Source organism: Microchirus variegatus, assembly GCF_963457635.1.
Source record: "Microchirus variegatus genome assembly, chromosome: 14".
Classification (NCBI taxonomy): domain Eukaryota; kingdom Metazoa; phylum Chordata; class Actinopteri; order Pleuronectiformes; family Soleidae; genus Microchirus; species Microchirus variegatus.
The window spans coordinates 500,935-527,009 of NC_139815.1; the positions used below are offsets into that span (position 1 = coordinate 500,935).

Sequence of the window (26,075 nt, forward strand, 5' to 3'; positions counted from 1 at the left end):
AGCGACAACCTTGCCCCGTGTCTCGAGCCTACATTTCCCAGCAGCCTCAGTGCTCTTCATGCTCCTCCTCCATAAGTCATGTGACTCTTTGGTCACTTCCTGTTAACGTGTTGACCGTTGTTGTTTCACGCTGTCACTGTAGAGGTCATGAAAGGTGAGATTTCCCACGTTGACCCAAGACCCTAACAGCATCGTGTGCACTTGACTGTGACTCAGTGGACAGTTCCTGATTGATTGTTTGTTTGTTTGTTTAGATGTTGTTGCTTTGATGACATCATATAATGTTAAACACTGATGTGTGTGTGTGTGTGTTCACAGAGTGGCAGAGTCGACAGAGGAAGTGACTAAACTGCGTCCGGTTCGTTTGATCAGGGAGGACGGGATCATCCGACCTTATGACCTCACTGAGTCGCAGGGCTTCGACCTTTTCCAGGTTTGATCACTTTCACTCTCTTTCAAAAGTGATGTCACTTCCTGTGAGGGAACAGATGTGATGTCAGTCGGGTGATTTGTTAACATTTAAAAAGATGGTTCTCTTGAACTTTGTGCTGACTGCACTGTGAGAGAAAATGATTTTAGCTCACAGGGACACAGGAGCTGCTGATCTACTGCTGCCTCGTGTGGTCACTTTGTGTCACTGAGATCAATCTGAACAAAGGATTTCAAACACTGAAGTGACAAAATAAGACATTTGAACTTAGTGATGGAGGCAGCAGTGGATCAACAACTCCTGTGTGCTGTGATGTTAAAATCACTGATTTTCTCTTTGGACTTTGGTGTGGGAGAGTGAGTGGTTTTTGGGACTAACATTCACATTCTTGCTTAAATGATCAATTTCCTTCCTTCACAGAGCAACTCACCTGAGCTGAAGTCTGACACTCGTTTTCTTTTATATCAGATGATCCATAGATAGTAAAAGGGGCGGGTCTTTTATTACAAAAACTCTGAAGGTTTCAAATTCACCACTTGGGGGCGCTATAAATAAAAAAATATATATTTCCGAATCAATGGTTGGGAGAAAAAAGAGCAGACAAATTACTGAGTGAAGCTTTAATTTTCCTTTTCATGTCGAGTAAAAACAAACTAAAACTTCACCTCTGAACTTTTCTTCCTCTTTTTTCCCTTTTTTCTTTTTCCTCCTCTTTTCCCTGTTTTTCCTCCTCCTCTTTTTTCCCTGTTCTTCCTCCTCTTTTTTCTCCTCCTCTTTTTTCCCTGTTCTTCCTCCTCCTCACATGCAGCCTGATGAGGAATAAACAGGGTTTGAGTGGATCAACTTGATTCACGTTTACATTATTAAAAATCACAAAACTGCACACGTGTAATAATGTGCTCATCTGTAAATATATATAGGTTATTTATAGACGATAGACTGTCTCTATATGTTGAATATAGACTGTATATCTATGTTAAATATACATTAAACTATATATTATGACTGTATATTATAACTGATGTTTTTTCTATGCATGTAAAAACAAACATTTCTCACATTTGTGTGTGTTTTTGTTTATATTTATGTCTCAAACATTTGTAAATTATACTTTGTGTTTTATAATTTACAGTTTGTAGTTTTTAAACAAGTGACATTTTATTTTATTATAAACGAGTGACAGAGGGGTGTTTTTTTTCTCCTGTAGCAGCAGCATATTTTTCTAGCATCAGCGTTTGGTTCATCCTGAACTTGTATAATATGAATGTGTGCGTGTGTGTGTGTGTGTGTATGTATGTGTGTGTCAGTATGACCTTTGACCTCTGTGGTATTTATGTAGTGACGTCTGTAACTGTTAATAAAACGTCTTACTAACACTTTCTGGCGTTTTCTGAGGTCTGTGAAAACAGCACTGACCGTGCGTGCGTGCGTGCGTGCGTTCGTGCGTGCGTTCGTGCGTGCGTTCGTGCGTGCGTTCGTGCGTGCGTGCGTGCATGCGCGTTCCAGATATTACTCATGTTATGGTCCCCAAAATATAAAAAATTAATTTAATCTATTTAATATCTTTTTGAAGGTACAGACAAGTGTTGTTAGTGATGAGGCTAAAGTTAAGGTTAGATTCAGTCTCCACGCGGGAATAACTGTGTGTGTGTGTGTGTTTGCAGAGGTCAGAGGTCAAACAGCTGGATGGTGAAGTGTTCAGAGGTCACTGTTTGTATCCTGGACACAAGAAGACAAACATCATCATCACTAACAGGTACACAAACACAGACACACACATAGACACACACAGTGCAGGTGTCACTCACTGTTTGTTTGTTTGTTTGTTTGTTTGTTGTGTAGGAGAGTCCTGTGTGTGAAGGAGATTGAGTTTGTGGGTCATTTTAACAAAGAGTGGGAGTGTTTGTTTGAGAACTTCTATCGTCCTCCGACTGTGACTGGATCTGAACTGAAGATCTACTGCAAGGTATTAATACACCTGAGATTAAAACTGTGAAATAATCCTGAATCTGTGAACGCACCACTGACTCTGTGTGTGTGTGTGTGTGTGTGTGTGTGTGTGTGTGTGTGTGTGTGTGTGTGTGTGTGTGTGTGTGTGTGTGTGTGTGTGTGTGTGTGTGTGTGTGTGTGTGTGTGTGTGTGTGTGTGTGTGTGTGTGTGTGTGTGTGTGTGTGTGTGTGTGTGTGTGTGTGTGTGTCTTAGGAGCAGCAGAAGTTAAAGTTGCCTAAACGAGACGAGGAGTCAGTGAGGAAACTTCAGCTGCGAGACGCCAACATTGCTCAGGTAGCGCGTGTGTGTGTGTGTGTGTGTGTGTGTGTGTGTGTGTATACGTGTGTGTGTGTGTGTGTGTACGACTAATGTCTCTGTTGGTTGCCACGGTTACCCACAGACGCTGCAGACGGCCATATCAGACGCTCAGGCTGCGCGGCAGCAGCATCGTATGGCGAGACAGAAGTCGCAGCGCTTCCTGAAAGTTGAGAGCAAACAGTGATGTCACTTCCTGTCATAGTCTCAGGTATCTTTTTCCCTGACTTACCGGTGACACGCCCACTCACATGGAACCGTCCAATCAGGGCTCACCTGGCACTTCCTTTTTAAACAATGAAGTCATTGGTGCACTTTTATTTTGGAGGAGGAGCTTGTTATTTGAAATTAATTGTAGTTTTTCTTTTCACTTCATGTTTGAACGAACAACTTTAACTGGAGAGGTTACTGACGATCAAACCTGTAAATATTTTAACGTCGCGTGATTGGTATTATTACCTGGTCTGTATGGAATAGGGGGATTGTGGGTAATTTGTCTCATGTTTACTACGATGATGATGAGGATAATGAAGCCATATAAATGACATGTTGATAACAAGAATCAGGTCAAGTTGTTTACAAAGTCTGAGAAACGAGAGATAAACGAAAGATTAAAAAAATGTATTCACGTGTGCTCAGAGTGAAACGTCTTTGTAATCATCAATAACAATAAATCAATAATCCATAAAAAAAAGCATGTTGTAGGAGCCACTTTTTGTTCATATGTAATATACCAACCTGGTCCACAGGTGGCACCACAACGTGGACAGACGGAATTATTATTGTTATTAAAAAGCTCAGGTTTGATCTAAAAGAACCAGCAGGGGGCAGCGCGCACAAACACATGCAGTATGGTGGTTAATGTGTGTAACAGCTGTTTACAATACACACACACACTCTGGTGGCTATGCAGGCGTCGTCATGGCAACAGTAAAAACAGGATGGTGAAGGTGAAGATGATGATTTCCAGATGTTGGCTTTTTTTCTGTAAAGAGAAAGATCTGTGTCCTGATTGGACGTTGAGTCTGGCAGTGAACTCCCACTGCATCATGGGTAATTTTTCCTCTCCCCACCATCAGGTGAAGCAGAGAAACAGATCTGAGGTTAATTTGAGACAGGAAGTGACATCATCATCTGTTTGTAAACAATTTATAAACCGTTTTAACTGATGTAGAAATTCTGACATCATATATAAACGGTTTACTGACTGTTTATAAACATTTTCTCACGTTTGTAAACATTTACTGGCTCAAATTAACATTTGCTGACCGTTTATAAATATTAACTGTTTATGAACATTGATACTGATTATCATACTGATTATTTGTAAACATTAACTGATTATTTATAAACGTTTACTGATTATTTATAGACATTTACTGACTGTTTATGAACATTAACTGACGCTATAATCATGTACTGATTGTCTATGTTACTGTTTAAAGACATTTACTGATGTTTTGAACATTTGCTCACTGTTTATAAGCAGTAAACAGATTGTTTATAAAGACACTCAGAGTTTCGTCTCCTCTCTGATAAATAAATTTGACCTCAGGACGTCGGTCACTCGATAAACCTGAGCTCATCCTGTCGCCGCGGAAACACACCCTGATTTTTGATTTCTATGACAAAAGATGGACGACGTCCTGTTCCTGCACGACAGGAAGACAGGACCTGACGAGTCATCACTTTACTGCAGGTCATGTGACAGGTTATCATGTGACAGGTTATCATGTGACCGTTTTTTTATCACAGAAAAACAAACGGGGTAAAAAATAAATTCAGGAGAAAAATATGAGAATAAAAAACAAAGGAATACAACAAGGTGATGCGTTCACTGACCAACTGAGACCTCAGTGTTAACAGACAGTGATGCGTTCACTGACCAACTGAGACCTCAGTGTTAACAGACAGTGATGCGTTCACTGACCAGCTTAGACCTCGGTGTTAACAGACAGTGATGCGTTCACTGACCAGCTTAGACCTCGGTGTTAACAGACAGTGATGCATTCACTGACCAGCTGAGACTGATGATGATGATTAGATAATTTTACCTGCTAAAACATTAAATTATGATTGTTATAATGTTGTTGTGTGTGTCTGTGTGTGCGTTGTATGTATTGTGTGTATGTATGTGTGCGTGTGTGAGTGTGTGTGTTGTATGTAGTGTGTGTGTGCCTATAAGTGTGTGTATGTGTGTGCTGTATGTGTGTGTATGTAAGTTTGTGAGTGCGTGTGTATGTGTGTGTGAGTGTGTGTTTTTGTATTTGAGAGAGTGTGTGTGTGTGCGTGTTTTTGTGTTTGAGAAAGAGAGTGTGTGTGAGTGTGTGTGTTTTTGTGTTTGAGAGTGTGTGTGTGTGTGTTTTTGTGTGTGTGAGTCTGTGTGTTTTTGTGTTTGAGAAAGAGAGTGTGTGTGAGTGTGTGTGTTTTTGTGTTGAGAGTCTGTGTGTTTTTGTCTTTGAGAGTGTGTGAGTGTGTTTTTGTGTTTGAGAGAGAGAGAGAGTGAGTGTGTGTAAGTGTGTGTGTGCGTGTGTGTGTGTGTAATGACTTCCAGCTGCCTGAGGCCGAGCAGAGGTGGATGTTTGATTCGTTCACAGAGTGAAAAAAGTCCAACATTGGAACGTGACAAACTAAGTCGCTTCACTGATATGATTTGATTGTAGTTACTATAGTTACTATATGTTACTATAGTAACTAGTTTGTTAACCTTCTCGTCAGCTAACATCTGACTCTCTCTCTCACACACACACACACACACACACACACCCACACACACACACACACAGTGAGCCGCTACAGACTAAATATGACACTGTCGACTGGAGACAGTGTAAACTGTTCACAGACGTGTGAGGTCAGATCATGTGACCTGAAGAAAAACTGTCCCTTTAAGAGCAGACGACCTCTGACCTCTGTGGATTTACAGCAGATCACATCAAACTTCATTGATCCCTGAGGGGGCGGAGCTACAGCATTCAGGTGATCAGCTGCAGGCCACGCAGGTGACACAGGAGGAGGCGGAGCTTTAGCCTGAAGGTGAGCGAGCTGCCACAAGTTTAATGATCGATTTTGTCTATTGATTCTGATCAATCAACTCAACGATCCACCTCATTTTACCTCAGTATGGACTGACAGGTGACTTGTGATTTACACAGTGTAAACTGACAAGAAACTTGTGATTTCCCTCAGTGTGGACTCGCAGGTGACTTGTAGTTTCCCTCAGTTTGGACTGACAGGTACCTTGGGGTTTCCCTCAGTTTGGACTGACAGGTGACTTGTGTTTTCCCTCAGTGTGGACTCACAGGTGACTTGTGTTTTCCCTCAGTTTGGACTGACAGGTACCTTGGGGTTTCCCTCAGTTTGGACTGACAGGTACCTTGGGGTTTCCCTCAGTTTGGACTGACAGGTGACTTGTGTTTTCCCTCAGTGTGGACTCACAGGTGACTTGTGTTTTCCCTCAGTTTGGACTGACAGGTACCTTGGGGTTTCCGTCAGTATGGACTGACGGGTCACGTGTTTTCCCTCAGTGTGGACTGACAGGTGAATTCTGTTTCCCTCAGTGTGGACTCACAGGTAACATGTGTGTTCCCTCATTGTGGACTGACAGGTACCTTGGGGTTTCCCTCAGTGTGGACTGATGGGTGACTTGTGTTTTCCCTCAGTGTGGACTCACAGATAACTTGTGGTTTCCCTCAGTTTGGACTGACAGGTACCTTGGGGTTTCCCTCAGTATGGACTGACGGGTAACATGTTTTCCCTCAGTGTGGACTCACAGGTGAATTCTGTTTCCCTCAGTGTGGACTCACAGGTAACATGTGTGTTCCCTCATTGTGGACTCACAGGTGAATTCTGTTTCCCTCAGTGTGGACTCACAGGTAACATGTGTGTTCCCTCATTGTGGACTCACAGGTGACTTGTGTTTTCCCTCAGTTTGGACTGACAGGTACCTTGGGGTTTCCCTCAGTATGGACTGACGGGTTACGTGTTTTCCCTCAGTGTGGACTCACAGGTGAATTCTGTTTCCCTCAGTGTGGACTCACAGATAACGTGTGTTCCCTCATTGTGGACTGACAGGTATCTTGTGGTTTCCCTCACATGTGGACTGACGGTAATGTGTTTTCCCTCAGTGTGGACTGACAGGTTACGTGTGTTTCCCTCAGTGTGGACTGACAGGTTACGTGTGTTTTCCCTCAGTGTGGACTGACAGGTTACGTGTGTTTCCCTCAGTGTGGACTGACAGGTTACGTGTGTTTTCCCTCAGTGTGGACTGACAGGTTACGTGTGTTTTCCCTCAGTGTGGACTGACAGGTTACGTGTGTTTCCCTCAGTGTGGACTGACAGGTTACGTGTGTTTTCCCTCAGTGTGGACTGACAGGTGACGTGTGTTTCCCTCAGTGTGGACTGACAGGTTACGTGTGTTTTCCCTCAGTGTGGACTGACAGGTTACGTGTGTTTCCCTCAGTGTGGACTGACAGGTTACGTGTGTTTTCCCTCAGTGTGGACTGACAGGTGACGTGTGTTTCCCTCAGTGTGGACTGACAGGTGACGTGTGTGTTCCCTCAGTGTGGACTGACAGGTTTTCGATGGACAAATGGAAACATGAGGAATGTTAACAGTGACCTCACTCATCTGTCACTCGATTCTCTGTGAAGACAAACAGATTTTCCTTCAGCCCTGACACAGCCTGCTTCTCTGATGCTGTTGTTGTTCTGTTGTTGTTCTGTTGTTGTTTGTGTGTTTGTAGTCAGCAGAAATCTTTTCAGATCAGTGTGATGTTTTCACTTCAGACTCTCCATGTGTAGCTGTGGTTTAAATCAACAGATGAGAGTGAGCAGTGGTGGGGGTGAAAAACACACACACACACACACAGAGAGAGAGAGAATTTCCCATGTGTTTTCCCTCAGTGTGGACTGACAGGTAACAGCAGGGATTTTGAACGTCAGTGTCTACTTCTTCTGTCCTCACCAGTAGATGGCAGTGGTCTGTCTTTCTCTTGAAGGACACACTCATCACAGCGCAGAGACAAAGAGAGACACATGTCCACATGTGTGTTTATGTCCACAGTCGTTTGCTCGCGTCACCTTCCCTTCTCTTCCGTCTTCTCAGGTCAGTGACCTTTAACAGCCTGATATAAGACTGATGCATCTTCATTATCATAATCTTCATCATCATGCTGCAGCTCATTGAATTTCCATTCACTGGAGAAGGTTGGCTCCGCCTCTCAGCTGGAGCACACACACACACACACACACACACACACACACACACACACACACTCTGAATTAATGAGCTTCATTAAACACAGGATGAGAGAACTTGGTCTTTGATGAAGGATCTGCTTCTGTGGACATTTAAAGACAAGAAAAACACATTTTATCCATTTAACAAAATCTGCGTCAGTTTAAGTTTACGATATCTACGTCACATGTTCACGTCTGTATTTCACTGTTAGACAGACTTTTCCATCGGGAAACTGAAGTTTGTAAACCACTTACCATCCCACACCAAAGTCCATAGAGAAAATCAGGCCATTTTAGTTCGAGGGGACACAGGCGCTGCTGGTCTACTGCTGCCTCGTGTGGTCACTTTGTGTCACTGAGGCCAATCTGAACAAAGGACTTTAAACACAAAATAAGACATTTGAACTTAGTGATGGAGGCAACAGTGGATCAACAACTCCTGTGTGCTGTGATGTTAAAAATACATTTTCTCTATTGAATTTGGTGTGGGAGAGTGAGTGGGTGAAGTTGTTCCATTATTTATTGTTATTTCTTGTAGTAATGTTCAGTTCTTCTTGGTAGTTTTTTACTGGTTATTCATAGTTTTCAGTTCTCAGTGATTAAGGCTGAATTCCAATTCCTTGCTTAACCCTCAATCTCAAAAACTCCCTCTAGTCCAAGTTCTGTCCCGATTCTCAGAAAAATTAAGTTGAGGGTCAAGTTTAAGGGCTGTATCGCCCTCAATATTGAGATTTTCCGACACCACCCTTGGGAGCAAGGGCTACCCAGAATGCATTGCGTGTTTTCACATAAGAAAGATGGCGCCGAAAGCAGCGAAGCGAGTGCGATACAAATGAAGTATTTTCTTTGTTAATAGAGATATAAAAATGATCTTAGTTTAGGCCCATATTATGGATTACTGACATCATTGTTGCCTAACATTTATTTTTATTTGACCATCTTTTGTCAATAGTCGGCCGGTGTGGTTTACTTTTCAATAAGTCGTGGTGTGTGGTAACTGTCAGCTGAATATTTGTATGAGTATCATCTTATAACACTTGGTTTTGAGGCCAGTTAAGATTAAGGGTTGAGCTTGAGGGTTAAGATTGAGGGTAGGAATTGGAATTGGTCCTTTTTATGTTTTACAGCAGTTTTTGAGGCATTCTGTGTTTTAAGTGGTTTCTTCAGTCATGTTTGAGTGGTTTTGTTTTTACAGTGTTCTTTGTCATGTTATGTCAGTGGTTTTTCAGTCGTGTTGCAGTGGTTTCAGTAAGGGTTAGTTAGTTGAGTTGGTTTTCAGTAGGTTAGTTGGTTTTCAGTAGGTTTAGTGTTGTTTGAATGTGTGCAGCTGATGATGATAAAAATGCTGATGCAGATCTTTGTTGCTGTTTCTCACCTGAGGCTTCAGCTCAGGAATGTCTCTGTCTTTAATTCAACAACAGCCTCATAAAGTCTAAACAGTGGTTAGTGTGAGTGATGGTGTCTGGGTGGTCTGTGGCCCCGCCCACAGGGGGGCGGGGCCTGGGCAGGGTCATCCTGTTTATCAGCTTCATCAGTTTGTGTTTCTCTGATCAGTTTATTCAGACGTCCGCTCGTTGTTTGCTCTGAAAACAAACTGAACAGATTTTTTACGACGGCACTTGAACACAACACAGAGTGTGGACACATGTCCCTGTGTCCCTGTGTCCACAGCAGGAAAAGGGAAACACTGTTGATGTACATGAATATTATCAAACTTGTCTCTGGTCAAAGTTCAATAACGCAGTGATTTAATGTCTCCACTTGCTGGATTTGTTCAAGGTCACAAATCAAACACACCCACAGAACAAGGAGCTTGTTATCTCAGTGTGTGTGTGTGTGTGTGAGTTATTTTAAGAGATGATGATATGAAACATCCTTTAACATCAGGATGTTTTCGTCCTCAACCACTTTAAATCTTATCTCTAAAACAAAGTTACACTGTTAAAGTTACAGTCCAACACTGTTCAAATCTGGAATAATAATAATAACAATAACAATTATTATCATTATTATTTTCCACACCTTTTACATCATATATTGCTTTAATTTTTGCCTTTTAAAACTAAACCTTTTTTTTTTTCACAGTGTAGTTGTATGAGAGCTGTGAGCGCCCCCTGCTGCTGAGAACCAGCCTGAGATACAGAGGCTCACTCTCAGTGAAAGAGACTCGTCAGTTTAGCACTCACTCTCCCACACCAAAGTCCATAGAGAAAATCAGTGATTTTAGCTCGCGGGGACACAGGAGCTGCTGGTCTACTGCTGCCTCGTGTGGTCACTTTGTGTCACTGAGGTCAATCTGAACAAAGGATTTCAAACACTGAAGTGACAAAATAAGACATTTGAACTTAGTGATGGAGGCAACAGTGGATCAACAACTCCTGTGTGCTGTGATGTTAAAATCACTGATTTTCTCTATGGACTTTGGTGTGGGAGAGTGAGTGACTTTGGTGTGGGAGATTTTTAGTCATATAAGATTTTATTTTATTGTCATGTGATGTGATGTTTGAATAACACCATGAGTTTTTATATTCATGTGTTTGTGTGTGTGTGTGTGTGTGTGTGTGTGTGTGTGTGTGTGTGTGTGTGTGTGTGTGTGTGTGTGTGTGTGTGTGTGTGTGTGTGTGTGTGTGTGTGTGTGTGTGTGTGTGTGTGTGTGTGTGTGTGTGTGTGTTCTTGTACTTACACATATATGGCATACTGAGGACCAGTGAGGGTAACATGCTATACTCAATTTGTCCAACAAAAAGAAAAAAATGTTTTTCAAATTTTGGACGACATAGTATAGTATGACGTTCCTGTAAAATTGTGGGTCAAATTTTGCGTCAATTTTTTTCTGTCAAAATTTTTTCAAATTTTGGACAGAACATTTTGGGTCAAACATTTTTTCACATTTTGGTCGACATAGTATAGTATGACTATAGTTCTTTATAGATGTCATTCATGAAGTAGATATTTGTAATTGTGTTGATTTATAAAGTGGAAATGCTGGTCCTCACTTTATCAGCAACCCAGTCCTGTGTGTGTGTGTGTGTGCGTGTGTGTGTGCGTGTGTGTGTGTGCGTGTGTGTGTGCGTGTGTGTGTGCGTGTGTGTGTGTGTGTGTGTGTGATGATTGAGTCCTGATGATCACACTCACTCAGGACCAGACCCGGGTTTAGAGCCCAGGTCCAGATGCTGGGCTCAGGTGTGAGCTCAGAGCCGCCTGGACTGTCCTCCGGGAGGGGCGGGGACAGTTCGGGGGGGCGGTGATGAAGAGGAGGAGCACAGCTGGTCTCTCTTCATTCTGTCGCAACATTTTCTTCTCTTTGTTTCACATGAAAAGTTCTGAGCCACAAACTCGAACCACGTCGAACCGGATTAGAACCGGGCTTAAACCGGGTTAACGGTGCTGGGCCAACGGGAGCAGTGAGCAGGATACTGATCCGGACCAGGACCAGGACCAGAGGAGACTGGTTTAGTTTGGATCAGAATCCTGATCATGGGTCAATAAGTCACACGGACTTGGTGGAAACTTCTTTTGTTTCCATGGGGATGAGAGTTTTTTTCCCGCTTTTTCAGGAGCTGATCACTTTGACTTGATACTGTATTGATTGTGTATCGATCAGCGGGATGGCCGCGCGCCCGCTGCTGCTGCTGCTGCTCGCGCTCTGGACCTGCGGACACGCCAAGAGCTCGTTCCCGCTGCGACCCTCCTACAGCCTCTACACTGGCGGACACGCGCACGGAGGGCGCGCCACCAGCAGACACAGGTAAGATGACACGTGCACGGAAAAGATGATGATGATGATGATGATAAAGAAGGAGGTGATGGTGACGTCACTGCAGGTCCGCTGAGAGAGACTGAACAAGTTCTGTAGCTGTGATGACGTCAGTGTGACGTAGTTATACGTTTCCATGGTGACAAAGATGCAGCTTGTCTTGATTTAAGATGTTTGTATGTTTCTGTAACTGTTTTAAAGGCCAGTGTGGGCTTTTATTGCATTGCATTAATTTTGGTCACAGATCTGTGAGCGCCCCCTGCTGACTAACACTGAAGTCGCCCTCTCTCCCACACCAAAGTCACTCACTCTCCCACACCAAAGTCCATAGAGAAAATCAGTGATTTTAACATCACAGCACACAGGAGTTGTTGATCCACTGTTGCCTCCATCACTAAGTTCAAATGTCTTATTTTGTCACTTCAGTGTTTGAAATCCTTTGTTCAGATTGACCTCAGTGACACAAAGTGACCACACGAGGCAGCAGTAGGGGCCACACGGTTGGTTGGTGTAGTGCAGTGGTGTCAAACTCATTTTCACTGAGGGTCACATCAGCATCATGGTGACCCTCAAAGGGTCAGATGTAACCGTCATACAGAATAAATGTGACTAAATGTAACCAAATATAATGTCAAATAAAGGCGATTACTACGTGACATATTGCTGAATAACTTTCTGTATTTATTACTTATTCAATTTCACTCATCGCGTGATGCATATACAATGATACACTGCCATCTAGTGGCTGTGTCGTCACTTGGCGGGTAACACAATCGCCGTGCATTGTGGGAAATGTAGCTTATGGTCAACACACGCCTTAAAGCAGCACAGACCTATTTTAACATAGATTTTTAAGACCAATTAATCACTTGCGGGCCACTTAAAATGACGTGGCGTGCCACATCTGAGTTATCTGATTTATCTGAGTTCTCCGGGTTCTCTGGGTTCCTCCCAAAGTCCAAAAACATGCAATCTGGGGATTAGGCAAATGTCCAACTTTAAATTGACCATAGGTGTGAGTTTGAGAGTGAATAGTTGAACAGTTGCTGGACTGATGAATTGTCCAGAGTGAGACCCGACCTATCGCCCAATGTCAGCTGAGATTGACACAGCACCCCCACAACAATGGATGAAAACGTTCAGAAAAGGATCTGGTTCTGTTAATAAAGTGACCTTAACATGAGAATTATAACCACAGGCTATTGTTTTAACTGGTCTTTTCTTGTTTGATCTGGTTTGATTTGGTTGGATCTGTGGTTCTGGTATGATCTGGTTTGTAGAAGGTCACAGCGTCATGGTGGAGTTTGTCGACTCAGGCTCTTAAAGACTTTTAAAGTTGTAGAATATACACTGATTTTAAACAAGTTAACCTGTTTACAAAAGACGACAGTGAGTCATCGCAAACATAAACAACCGCCGTACGACACGCAGCAGAGCCGTGGTTACCACGGTTACCGCGGAAAACTGTTTAAGAAAAGATGTCAAAGTAAAGTGGTAGAAGAAGGTTTTTGTGTTTGGAGTCAGAGCTGTTAATAAGTCACATGACATCACGTGACGTCATGTGACCAGTGAGTGAATGATGTTTTTATAGACGCTGACTTTTATTGAGCTGCAGAAACAAAGATATACAGATAAGGATTCTCCCACTCAAGACCAGACTACTGAGACCAGATTAAGACAGAGACTGGACTACAGAGACTGGACTACAGAGACCAGACTACAGAGACTGGACTATAGAGACCAGACTACAGAGACCAGACTACAGAGACTGGACTATAGAGACCAGACTACAGAGACCAGACTACAGAGACTGGACTATAGAGACCAGACTACAGAGACCAGACTCCAGAGACCAGATTAAGACAGAGACTGGACTACAGAGACCAGACTACAGAGACCAGACTCCTGAGACCAGATTAAGACAGAGACTGGACTACAGAGACCAGACTACAGAGACCAGACTACAGAGACCAGACTCATGAGACCAGATTAAGACAGAGACTGGACTACAGAGACCAGACTACAGAGACCAGACTCCAGAGACCAGATTAAGACGGAGACTGGACTACAGACAGAGTGACGGCCTCACTGAGCTCAGTGTTTACGAGTCGTCTTCTTCCCGATTTAAAAGATTTTTCCACAAACTATTAACTTCATGATTTAATGAGCATCATGTGCATCTGTGACTAAACTGAGACTAAACTGAGGCTAAACTGAGATTAAACTGAGACTAAACTGAGGCTAAACTGAGATTAAACTGAGACTAAACTGAGGCTAAACTGAGATTAAACTGAGACTAAACTGAGGCTAAACTGAGATTAAACTGAGATTAAACTGATATTATACTGACATTAAACTGATATTATACTGAGATTAAACTGAGATTAAACTGATATTAAACTGAGATTAAACTGATATTATACTGAGATTAAACTGAGATTAAACTGAGATTAAACTGAGATTAAACTGATATTATACTGAGATTAAACTGATATTAAATTGATATTAAACTGAGATTAAACTGATATTAAACTGAGATTAAACTGAGATTAAACTGAGATTAAATTGATATTAAACTGAGATTAAACTGATATTATACTGAGATTAAACTGATATTAAACTGAGATTAAACTGAGATTAAACTGATATTATACTGAGATTAAACTGAGATTAAACTGAGATTAAACTGATATTATACTGAGATTAAACTGAGATTAAACTGAGATTAAACTGTGAGACGGTGTCAACGGACACACACACATTGACACACACACTCAGCCTCCTCCCTTTGGCTGTGTACAAAGTGTGATGTCATCATCAGTGAAATCTAAAACAAACGCCCTCGTGACTCATTTCCTGTTGAGAGAGTGACATCAGAGCGGAGACACCAGCAGTGTCCACATCACACACTCTGCTGTGTCCCGTCCTCACAGCAGCCACCTGCAGGTCAGAGGTCACAGCTGCAGGTCAGAGGTCACAGCTGCAGGTCAGAGGTCACAGCTGCAGGTCAGAGGTCACAGGTCACAGCTGCAGGTCAGAGGTCACAGCTGGAGGTCAGAGGTCACAGCTGCTCCTGATACTGAGGCAACAGCAGCAGCGAGATCAGGATCACATTTCAGAAAACTTCGTCCAGGAAATTGTCCTGGCACTGGGCAGCCATCTTACGTGATAACGTGAAGAATGTTTTAGTAATTCATCAAAGTTCCTCCGGGGGGCAGCAGAGGTTTCATCGAACAAATGTTTCTTTAATCATTCATGAATCATGAAAAGTAAAGTTCATTTATTTTTAAACAGAAAAATATGTTCACAAAGTTTATCTTAAAACAAATTAAATGAGTTTTTAAAAAGTACTTTTGGACACTTTGTGTTTATTTATTCAAACAAAGCGTTATTTCATATAAAGTTCGTACACATCGCTACAGCACCACATACAGGCCTGGCATATGTACTACAGCGACGTGAAAACAGTAAACTGTTTGTTTGTGTGTTTGGTTCTGTTTCTGTTTCTGCTGCTCGTTGTTCTGGATTCCAGAAAATTAATGCGACACAAATTGAATTTAAACACAAAGAGTCAGTGATGACATCAACGCAGCACCACGAGACTTTACCCACAATGCCACTCACACATGGACAATGAGTATGCTGTGTGTGTGTGTGTGTGTGTTTGGGGAAGTAACTTCATATGTTTCCATTCAGCTGCAGCCTTTTTCGAAAGAATGGCCGAGTGTTTTCAAAATAAAAGGCGATAAGATAAACTGTGTGAATATTAAAAAAAAACAAAAAAAAAAACATATTATATGATCAGCTGATTTGTGTAAATGTGTGTTCAGAGTGAGACGTGTGTAACATCTGTTATTTTTAAATGTCTGCTAACCTGAATCTCTGTGTGTGTGTGTGTGTGTGTGTGTGTGTGTGTGTGTGTGTGTGTAACAGGAACTGGTGTGCGTTTGTGGTGACAAAGACGGTGAGTTGTGTCGTTGAGGACGGAGTTGAAACCTACGTGAAGCCTGATTATCGTCCCTGCAACTGGGGGAGTGGACAGTGCAGCAGAGTGGTGGTGTGAGTACACACACACACACACACACACACATGTTAGGTTTACATGACTTCCGGGGACATTGCATTGAATTACTTTCATTTCCTGGAGATTACTACAACATGTCTTCACCTTAAAATGTAGCACTTTACATTATGGGGTCTTGCTTTTTTCCCCATAATGAGGACAAGTCCCCATAATGTGACTGTGTAAACAGACTTAGGTCCTCAACCGGACACTAGCTGGACGCACACGCACACGCACACGCACACACAGACGCACACACACACACACACACACACACACACACACACACACATACACACTATTACACCTAATACACAGTGTTAGTATTCAGTGTTAATACGCAGTGTTAGTACGCAGTGTAAGTACGCAGTGTAAGTACGCAGTGTTAGTACGCAGTGTAAGTACCCAGTGTTAGTACTCAGTGTTAGTACGCAGTGTTAGTACGCAGTGTAAGTACGCAGTGTTAGTACGCAGTGTTAGTACTCAGTGTAAGTACGCAGTGTTAGTACGCAGTGTTAGTACTCAGTGTAAGTACGCAGTGTTAGTACGCAGTGTTAGTACGCAGTGTAAGTACGCAGTGTTAGTACGCAGTGTTAGTACTCAGTGTTTGTACTCAGTGTTAGTACGCAGTGTTAGTACTCAGTGTTAATACGCAGTGTTAGTACGCAGTGTTAGTACTCAGTGTTAGTACTCAGTGTTAGTTCTCAGTGTTAATACGCAGTGTTAGTACGCAGTGTAAGTACGCAGTGTAAGTACGCAGTGTTAGTACGCAGTGTTAGTACGCAGTGTTAGTACGCAGTGTTAGTACTCAGTGTTAGTACTCAGTGTTAGTACTCAGTGTTAGTACCCAGTGTTAGTACTCAGTGTTAGTACTCAGTGTTGGTACGCAGTGTTAGTATGCAGTGTTGGTGCTCAGTGCTAGTACCCAGTGTTAGTACGCAGTGTAAGTACACAGTGTTAGTACGCAGTGTTACATACTATTATACTAGTAGTGTATTCATATTAGAAGGGGCGGTCCCAAACACAGGTGTCACATGACACGTGATGCTGTGATTGGACCGTCGTCTTTTGTTGCCGTTATTATGTTCCACGTGAGATTGACCTTTGACCTTTGACCTTTCTCTCTGTAGCTATCGTACATACATGCGGCCGCGCTACAAAGTTGCCTACAAAATGCTGACAGAGATGGAGTGGAAGTGTTGCCATGGTTACAGTGGACAGGACTGCAACATCAGCCCAGCTGGAGGAGGAGGAGGAACACACGTGTCCACCACCAGACCACATCCCAGACCAGACCACGGAGGCGGAGGGGGTTACGGTCAGGGAGGAGCCAGCTCTGGATCTGGACAGAGTGGTGAGTGGAGGGATGATTTGTGCTGACCTCTGCTGGTGATGTCGGTGAACTACAGCGTCCTTCTTTTCACCCCGGGAAAGGTGAGAGTGAGAAGATGAGGCAGCTGGAGGAGAAGATCTGGAGTCTGACCAAGAACCTCCAGGACCTGCAGTCCACCGTGGACCAGCGTTCCCAGCAGGAGGGCAGCAACCCAGGAGGCCACATCACAGGAGGAGGAGGAGGAGGAGGAGGAGGAGGAGGAGGAGGAAGAAACCCTGCTGATGCAGCTCAGCCTGAGATTAAAGAGACAATTCACAGCATCCAGACCAAACTGGACCAACTGGACAATCGCACACAAGTGAGTCACTGTTTGATACAGTCACACATGATGAGGCCAAATATGAAATGATCATTCTCAAGATTAACATGAAGTAAAATGATAAAGATACAAGATGCGAGTTGAGCAGGAAGGACACGCCCACTGTTTGTGTGTTTGAATCAGGCTCACGACAAAACGCTGGTCAGCATCAACAACCACCTGGTGAACGGCAAAGGTAACGAGCTGGAGGGGGGCGTGTCCGGAGGTGGGCTGAACTCGCTGAAGGAGGAGATTCTGAGGGAGCTGGAGAGGAGGGTGTCACTGTCCTGCTCCTCCTGTCAGGTATGACATCACACCTGAGGCTCCGCCCATCGCAGAGAGATTTTTAAATCTGTTACAGCCTTTTTAGACACAAAACAGTGCTATTAGCGTTAGCATCAGCTGAAGCTCGAGCTCACAGCCATGGACTCACCAACCACCAGGGGGCAGCACTTCAAGCTAGTGTCAGAAATTCAGATGTGAAGACAAAGACAGTTTTCTGTAACATACATTTTAGTTATATTTTTATATCCATAAATAAAATAAATATATATATATATAATATATATAAATATTTTTATTTTATTATACACACACACATATATATATATATATTATAATAATAATTATAATGCATTATATTTAAGGCGCCTTTCTATATATATATATATATATATATATTATGTTTTGTCTGTTTATGACAAAATAAAAACCAGCATTTTAGTTAATTCTCATTAATTCACATGGAAATTTTCTAATTTGGAATATTTTCAAAATTCCCAAACTAAAGTTCCCAATGGAATGTTCCTCGAGATTTACTGGAAATTTACCAGGAATCTTCTGCCCCTTTGCAACGCTATAGTTGAAGATGTTCATGCGCTGGTAGTGTTGTGAACAAAAAAACCAACATCATGTAGTTCTTTTTTTTGGTGTGTTTTGTTTGGTCCAGGCCGGCGTGGAGGATCTGCGTCGTCAGCAGCAGGAGGACAGAGACAGGATCCGAGCTCTGGAGAAGCAGCTGAACACAGTGGAGCTTCGATATGGTCAGAGCGTGGACGGGCTGCGGCGAGACGTGGTGCGTCTGCAGGGATGCTGTGACGTCACTAATGACCTCCAAAACCGCGTCACGGACGCCGAACGCAAGATCAGCTTAGCCTCGGAGAACTTTGACGTTCTGCAGAACCGTGTGGAGAAAGAGCTCGGTGGAGGAGGAGGAGGAGGAGGAGGAGGAGGAGGAGGAGGAGGAGAAACAGGAAGGGGAGGAGAAACAGGAGAAGGTGGGAGCAGCAGCAGCAGCAGCAGCGGGTCCAGAGGAGGAGGACTTGGTGGGAGCAGTGGATTGGATGGAGGTGGAGCTGAAGGTTGGAGTGATAAGGTGCTGGACAAAAGGCTGAGGGACCTGGAGCTTCGTGTCAACAACACTGTGCAGCAAACGGAGCAGAGCTGCTCTCACCTGGAGAATGAGCTGAAAGACTATGTCCACAAAGAAGTCAACGACCTGAGGACAGTGATCCTGGACGTCAAGGTCACAGAGAAGGAAGTGGACCTCGAACTGATGAAGAACAGAGTGAACGACTGTGACAAGAGGCTGTCAGTGCTGGAGAACAACACCCACCTCATCAACCACAGGCTGGACATGTGCAGCTGTGGAGGAGGAGGAGCCAGTACAGGAGGAGGAGTCAGTTCAGGAGGAGGAGCCAGTTCAGGAGGAGGGGTCAGTTCAGGAGGAGGAGGAGCCAATACAGGAGGAGGAGGAGCCAATACAGGAGGAGGAGGGGTCATTACAGGAGGATGGGGCAGTAAAGAAGGGGGAGGAGGAGCCACTACAGGAGGAGGGGTCAGTACAGGAGGAGGAGGAGCCAATACAGGAGGAGGTGAGGTCAGTTCAGGAGGAGGAGGGGTCATTACAGGAGGATGGGGCAGTAAAGAAGGGGGAGGAGGAGCCAATACAGGAGGAGGAGGGGTCAGTTCAGGGGGAGGAGTCAGTTCAGGAGGCGGGAACAGAGGAAGTACAGGAGGAGGATTATCTGGGACGGGGGGACAAAGCGAAGACACCACAGAGAAGTCTCTGGAGTGGAGAGTCGTCGCCAACGAGGATAAGATTCAACATTTTAACACTCAACTCAAAGACCTGTCAGTGTCTGGAGACTCTCTGCATGACAAGGTGACGTTTATGTTATAAACTGAACACTTTAGACCAGCAGCTCCTGTGTCCCCGCGAGCTAAAATCACTGATTTTCTCTATGGGGTTTGGTGTGGGAGAGTGAGTGGTTTACAAACTTCAGTTTCCTGTTGTTAAAGTCTGTCTAACAGTGAAATAAAGACGTGAACATGTGACGCAGATATCGTAGACTTAAACTGACGTCGATTTTATGACATGAGTCTTTATCTCGTATGCTCAATGCTTGTTTAAAACGATGACATCATGAGTGTTTGATGACATCACACACTCTCACCTGCAGGTGGTGGACTTGAGTCACGATGTTCGGAAGATCAAGGCTCTGACGGGCGACCACGGGGAGCACTTCAATCGCATCGTGACCGAGGTGGAGCTGCTCGGCCACGACTGCGAGCTGTGTCGCAGGGTGGAGGACGAGCTGCGGCGGCTGAAGAATCACTCCCAGGATGCACTTGGGCGCGTGCAAAGCCACATCAACAGACTGCAGATCAGACTGGACTCGGAAAAAGATGGCTGCTCTCACACATGTTCGCAGCTGCAGGACGAAGTGCGTCTGTTGCGGCAAGACGTCAGGAGGTGTGGCCAGTGTAAGTCCAGCCCACATGTTCATGACTTAATGTTGTTTTCATGTTTTTTCTGAGCGGATGATAAATGTATGTGAATAAAATGACCCACAGGTGGCGCCTCAGGCGGCTCAGACCATTCGGGTAGTCGCGGTGGAAGCAGCGGAGCTGGAACCGGACTGGACTCGGAGAAAACTTTAGACGGCCACAGTGTGATTGGCGGCTCAGTCAACAACAACCAGCTGAAGACGCTGCAGGGCGAACTGTCCGAGGTCATCCTCACCTTCAGCTCCATCAACGACACCCTGAAGGGACTCGAACACACGGTCCAGAAACACTCCAGCGTCATCACTGACCTCGGTGAGCCCACGCACTCACACCACAAAACAAAAAAAAGGTTTACCAACGCACCTAATGCCCCGTCCGACCCCTGACCCCTGACCACTGACCCCTGACCCCTGACCCCTGACAGGAAACACCAAGGACAAAATCATCTCAGAGCTGGACAAGATCCAGCTGGAAGTGACGGAGCACAGCGAGGACAGCAGGGACCGACTGGACGGGATGGACCGAGACCTGCGTCGTGTGGAGAACACTCTGCTGATGGACGTCGGCGAGTGTAAGAGGTCAGGAGACGGACTGGAGAAGAGGTTATCCAAGCTGGAGGGTGTGTGCGGGCGGCTGGATGGAGTCTCTGACGCCGTCAACAAGATCAAACAAGGTAGAACATACTTTGATTCCACTGAATCATCTGTGATCACATGAGAGACTGACGTGATCTTTGTGACTGCACTCACTCTCCCCCTCTGGTTAGTTTTCAGCAGCAGGGGGCGCTCACATTCAAGTCACCAGTATGAAAAAAGCGGAATTCTCCCTTTAAATTTAGGCCCACTTTACATTACGGGAACCCCCGTGTAAAGAGAATTCCCGCTGTCGTAGTCCCCGACAACCTCAAAGTGCGTATAAAGAGAACGCGTCGGGCTCGCGACAGCGGGAGGTCAGGGTTTAGGCGATTAGCATATAGCAAGCGCTAATTAGCATATACTGCGGGACTTTTGTTCCCAAAAAAATAGCGGGGTTGAAGGACGTTGTGAGCTGTACGTGGAGAAACCAAGTGCCTGATCAGTATCTGGTCGGAGGACGAGATCCAGAAGAAGATGGAGTCATCCAGGAACAAGATGGCCGACGTAAAAATGCAACAGCGGATGCGGGAGGGCGGCTACGATCGTACAGTCGAGCAAGTAAAGAGGAAAGTAAAGAGGGTGTCCTGCCAGATTTCCGGGCGGTGTGTCTAAAGACGTCGTGATAGCGGGAAGCTGTCGTGAAAAGCGTAATGTAAAGTGGGCTTTAGAAATGGCTGATGTTTTCATGTCTGTGACGAGTGTTTGGTGTGTCTCTGTCCTCAGGGCTGAATCGACATGTGTCCAGTCTGTGGACATGTGTCTCCGGACTCAACGACTCGGTCGTCCATCACGGCGTGATGCTGGACGTGATTCAGAAGAACCAGGACGACGTCCACAGTCGGGTGAAGAACCTGAACTCCAGCGTGAACCAGGTGGTCAAAGATCTTCACAGTCTTTCTGAACACGATGTGACTGGTGAGCTGGACCGTCCACTTATATCTGCCCCACATCATCTTACATTATTCAGAAATAATGACATCAGAGCTTAACATCCATCCAAACCACCTGGACTGAAAAGTTGACTTCTACCTTTCACAGGTCTGCCTGGACCCCCAGGGCCGCCAGGAGAGAGAGGGTTCAACGGGCTGCCAGGTGCCCTGGGGCCCCCCGGACCTTCTGGGCGACCAGGACTGAATGGAGCTCTGGGTCTGCCCGGTAAGAACCTGATGAAGAGGGGAGGGAAAATGAATATACAACTGGATCCACACTATATACAGAGATTAAATTATGGCTGCGATTAATGCAGCTGAGTCTCTATGGACTTTGGTGTGGGAGAGTGAGCGGTTTAGCACAGTTTCACTTGTTTATCTTCCTTATGTGTGTGTGTGTGTGTGTGTTTTCAGGTCTTCCTGGTGCTGATGCTCATGTGCCCAGACTGTCGTTCTCCGCCGCCCTCACTGCTCCCATGGACCGAGCAGGAACCATAGTGTTCGACAAGATCTTTGTCAATGAAGGGGACTTCTACGACGTGAGGACAGGTAAAGCTGGTCCACTCCTCAGAGGGTTGCTGGTTCAATCCTCAGCAGACACCACTTCATGTTCCTGAAACTGTGCAGTCTCAGACTCTCTCTTTCAAACATGTGTCATTCATCTGGAAAGTAAGCTCATGTGAGAACAGAGCAGGAAAAGCTCCAGATAATTCACAGCAAGTGTCCAAGTGTCCAAGTGTCCAAGTGTCCAAGTGTCCAAGTGTCCCGCTTCCTTGTCTCCTCAGTTACAGCTGCATTTTAAAAAAAGGATAGTTTAGGTTTTTTGATGCGTGGTTGTATGAGATGCATCAACAGAAACCAGCCAGAAACACAGAGTGAAAACATGTCTGAAAAACAGAGTTTATCCACTTTAAAGGTGCATTATGTAATAAATCATAAAATCCTCCTAATATGTCACAGAGACTCAGGAATAATGTTCATATAACAAACTGAACTCACCAACAACAACAGTACAGACAAAATATTTGCATTAAAAAAATATTTTGCAGACTGCAAGTCATGTTTATGTTTTGAAATCATGTTTTGGCGTCATGTGGCGCCACCTACCGCCGTCTACCAATCATTGCAGTGAGTAGAGTCTCAGCTGCCGAGCAACCACGGGTTGCCAGTTACGTCAGAAGTTTTGTTTTCTGACGTAAAAGACCTCGGTATTTTGAATTTGAATGTAGTAACCATTTTTGGCCACATTCTTACATATGGCACCTTTAACAAAAGACTCATGTAATAAAATATACGTAAGTTTAAGTCTACGATATCTACGTCACATGTTCAAGTCTTTATCTTCACTGTTAGACAGACTTTTCCAACAGGAAACTGAAGTTTGTAAACTACTCACTCTCCCACACCAAAGTCCATGGAGAAAATCAGTGATTTTAGCTCACAGGGACACAGGAGCTGCTGGTTTACTGCTGCCTCGTGTGGTCAATTTGTGTCACTGACGTTAATCTTAGCAAAAGATTTTAAAAAGTGAAGTGACTAAATAATACATTTGAACTTAGTGATGGAGGCAACAGTGGATCAACAACTCCCGTGTGCTGTGATGTTAAAATCACTCTTCTCTATGGACTTTGGTGTGGGAGAGTGAGTGGTTTACAAACTTCAGTTTTGATAATGAGTAGCAGTGCATCTACCGTTCCAGAGGGGGGAGCTGCGCTTCTGAGAGTGGGCGTGCTGAATATGTCACTTCCGGGTACTGGCCAATCACAAGACACTCTGTCTTCTGGGCGGGAGATTTATGTCTGAAATATCGCAGCTGGGAAACAGCGTCAGAAAAGAGGATCTATATCGGCTAGTTTACAGCAACTAGGAGGTTTTTGACCATAAAAACAAGTTAATGTATGTAAGTAGACCTCCATAACTAACATATATGTGCAACAGGACCACTCTATGTGACCTTTAAACTGACAAATATTTTATGAGCTGAGTCTTGGTCCTCAGCAGCAGGGGGCGCTATAGTGCACTGAGCTCTGACTGTCATTGATTGTAAATTAAATCTCTGATCAACACTTTCTTTTTTTTTGCTTTGATCGGCTCCTCCTTCTCCTCAGGAATCTTCACGGCTCCTGTCGACGGACATTACTTCTTCAGCGCCGTCCTCACGGGTCACAAGAACGAGAAGATCGAGGCTGTTCTGTCCAAGTCCAACTATGGCATGGCGCGCGTAGACTCTGGAGGCTACCAGCCCGAAGGCCTGGAGAACAATCCGGTGGCGGAGGCTAAGACCACGCCTGGCTCCCTCGCCGTCTTCAACATCATCCTGCCGCTGCAGACGCGGGACACGGTCTGCGTGGACCTTGTGATGGGGAAGCTAGCTCATTCTGTGGAGCCGCTCACCGTCTTCAGCGGCGTGCTGCTATATGAGGACATGTGACGGGTCGGTCCTGGTATCTGACATGTGACGACGACGACGACGACGACGACGCCACACATGACCTGACATGAGTGGCAACATGAATTGTGAAGTCACGTGACCCAGACATGACAATGGAAGATTTGTTTTTTTCCTCCCTGTCCTGATTTTATGTTATTCATCTGTCAAGTTTTTATGGTCGTGCTCACAGGGAAGTGGGCGTGTCTTATGCCCGGTGCTGGAGGCGTTGTTGTGACGTTAGCAGAGCAGTGACTGTCGTGGTGAACGTGATCCGATTGGCTCATTGCACCGCGTACGTGTGGACGTGGGCGTCATCGGATCGTAGTACGTTAAAGTTAACTGTAGCCACATTAGCAACTCATGCTATTAAGTCCACCATGACAGTAGCTGCTCTGCTAATGTCTGTTAGCCACGCCCACTGTGAAATGTTAGCGCGGAGTGTTTATGCGAGTGCATGATGAATTGTCTGATCACATGAGTGTGGTGAAGCACTGTGCAGATACAAGCTGCTTCCTGCTTCCTACTTCCTGCTTCCTGCTTATTCAAATTAGCCTGGTCCTAATCCACGGCCTGGATCCTCCTCAGTGTGGATTCATGGACCGGACGTTGTCAGAATTCTTGACCCATTTCTGTTTGATTTGTTTGACTCCTTTGAATGTGGCCATCGTTTTCTCCATGTCCCAGAATTCTTTGCGCGCCAGCGTAGGATCTGGTGATAAAGTGGTAAAGCTCTCTGTGAGTCGTCACTTTTCACCAGCTCTTCCGATGATCCAGTCCGTGGATTTGGACAAACCTTGTGTCTGACTTTCTTTTCGGGAAAAAAAACCCACAAGCAATGTGGAAAAGAACTGTGGTGATGTGACTGCCCCCTTCAGGCAGTCACAGGAAAGACGACGGTGAAATAGTTGTGGAAGGTTCCGTCCTCAGAGGAGCAGGAATACGATGTTTGACACACTGATCCTCCGTTCACGTCCAACGGGAACTGATTTCTTGTGTTTCTTTTGTCCTCTGGAGGGACACGAGCACACGCAGCTGACGACTTCTCATCTGAGGCTAATGCTAAGCTAACATGACATGTTTGAAGAATCTCAAAGACAAAACTAAGTTCAAATCCTTACATGAAGCAGGCAAAGTCCATTTCGCATGTTGTGATGTTCCTGTGTACGTCGTCATGGTAACATGTGAGCTTTGTTTATTTGTTTTTGCTTTTTAAAAGCAGTAAAAAGTGACTTCACGTTGTGAATGTGTTCATATCGACCCGCACCTTCTGTTTTATATTTAAACCAGTATCACAAAATGTCACTTTTATATATATGTATATATATGCATATATATACATATATATAATGTATGTATGTATGTATGTAAAACAAATGTTTAAGAGCGTGGCTGGAAAAACTGTATTTTCTTATTATCAACAAATCACAAAGACGTCCTTTACTTTAAATATAGGAAAAAAATGCCTGTAAAAAAATAAAGCTTTGTTATTTAAGTAAACATTCAGATTCCTCATGTAAATGGACTTTGTGTCGTATTAAATATGATCATATTCATTTATTCAATGCTTTTGTTCTTGTATGTTAAAAAACAACCTCTTAAAGGGATAGTTCAGTTTGTTTGTTCTTTTGTTTTTTTTGATTGCCTTAACTTTAAGTTAACGATATCAGGTTTTTCATTCTTCTTCTGAAATGTTTTAATCCATGTTTTTTCCTAATGTGGTAAGAACCAAGTTTCAGATCCATTTTTGTTTCTATTAAATAGTTATTTTTATTTTTTTTGTCAATTTGAAAATCATGAGAGGAACA

At 44.2% G+C, this 26,075-nt stretch overlaps 2 protein-coding genes across 2 annotated transcripts in view; both read left to right on the forward strand.

Moving 5' to 3' along the window:
• vps13c (vacuolar protein sorting 13 homolog C) overlaps positions 1–3,547 on the forward strand; it is a 35,443-nt gene extending 31,896 nt beyond the window's left edge. Inside the window, exons 80-84 of the mRNA XM_083901149.1 lie at positions 319–433; positions 2,095–2,186; positions 2,273–2,396; positions 2,633–2,713; positions 2,820–3,547. Of these exons, the coding sequence (XP_083757275.1) occupies positions 319–433; positions 2,095–2,186; positions 2,273–2,396; positions 2,633–2,713; positions 2,820–2,921 (514 nt within the window). The 3' untranslated portion in view covers positions 2,922–3,547. The remainder of the gene's footprint in view (positions 1–318; positions 434–2,094; positions 2,187–2,272; positions 2,397–2,632; positions 2,714–2,819) is intronic.
• Positions 3,548–11,582: 8,035 nt separating this feature from the next.
• On the forward strand, positions 11,583–25,693 carry emilin1b (elastin microfibril interfacer 1b; the record flags this gene model as incomplete). Its single annotated transcript, XM_083900997.1, has 14 exons — positions 11,583–11,722; positions 15,665–15,790; positions 16,925–17,148; positions 17,229–17,485; positions 17,630–17,788; positions 18,435–19,199; positions 19,455–19,649; positions 19,948–20,251; positions 20,342–20,587; positions 20,700–20,948; positions 21,634–21,825; positions 21,949–22,065; positions 22,254–22,388; positions 23,948–25,693. 14 exons carry the CDS (start codon positions 11,583–11,585, stop codon positions 24,268–24,270), a joined length of 3,432 nt encoding a protein of 1,143 aa, XP_083757123.1. The 3' UTR covers positions 24,271–25,693.
• Positions 25,694–26,075: the final 382 nt, after the last annotated feature.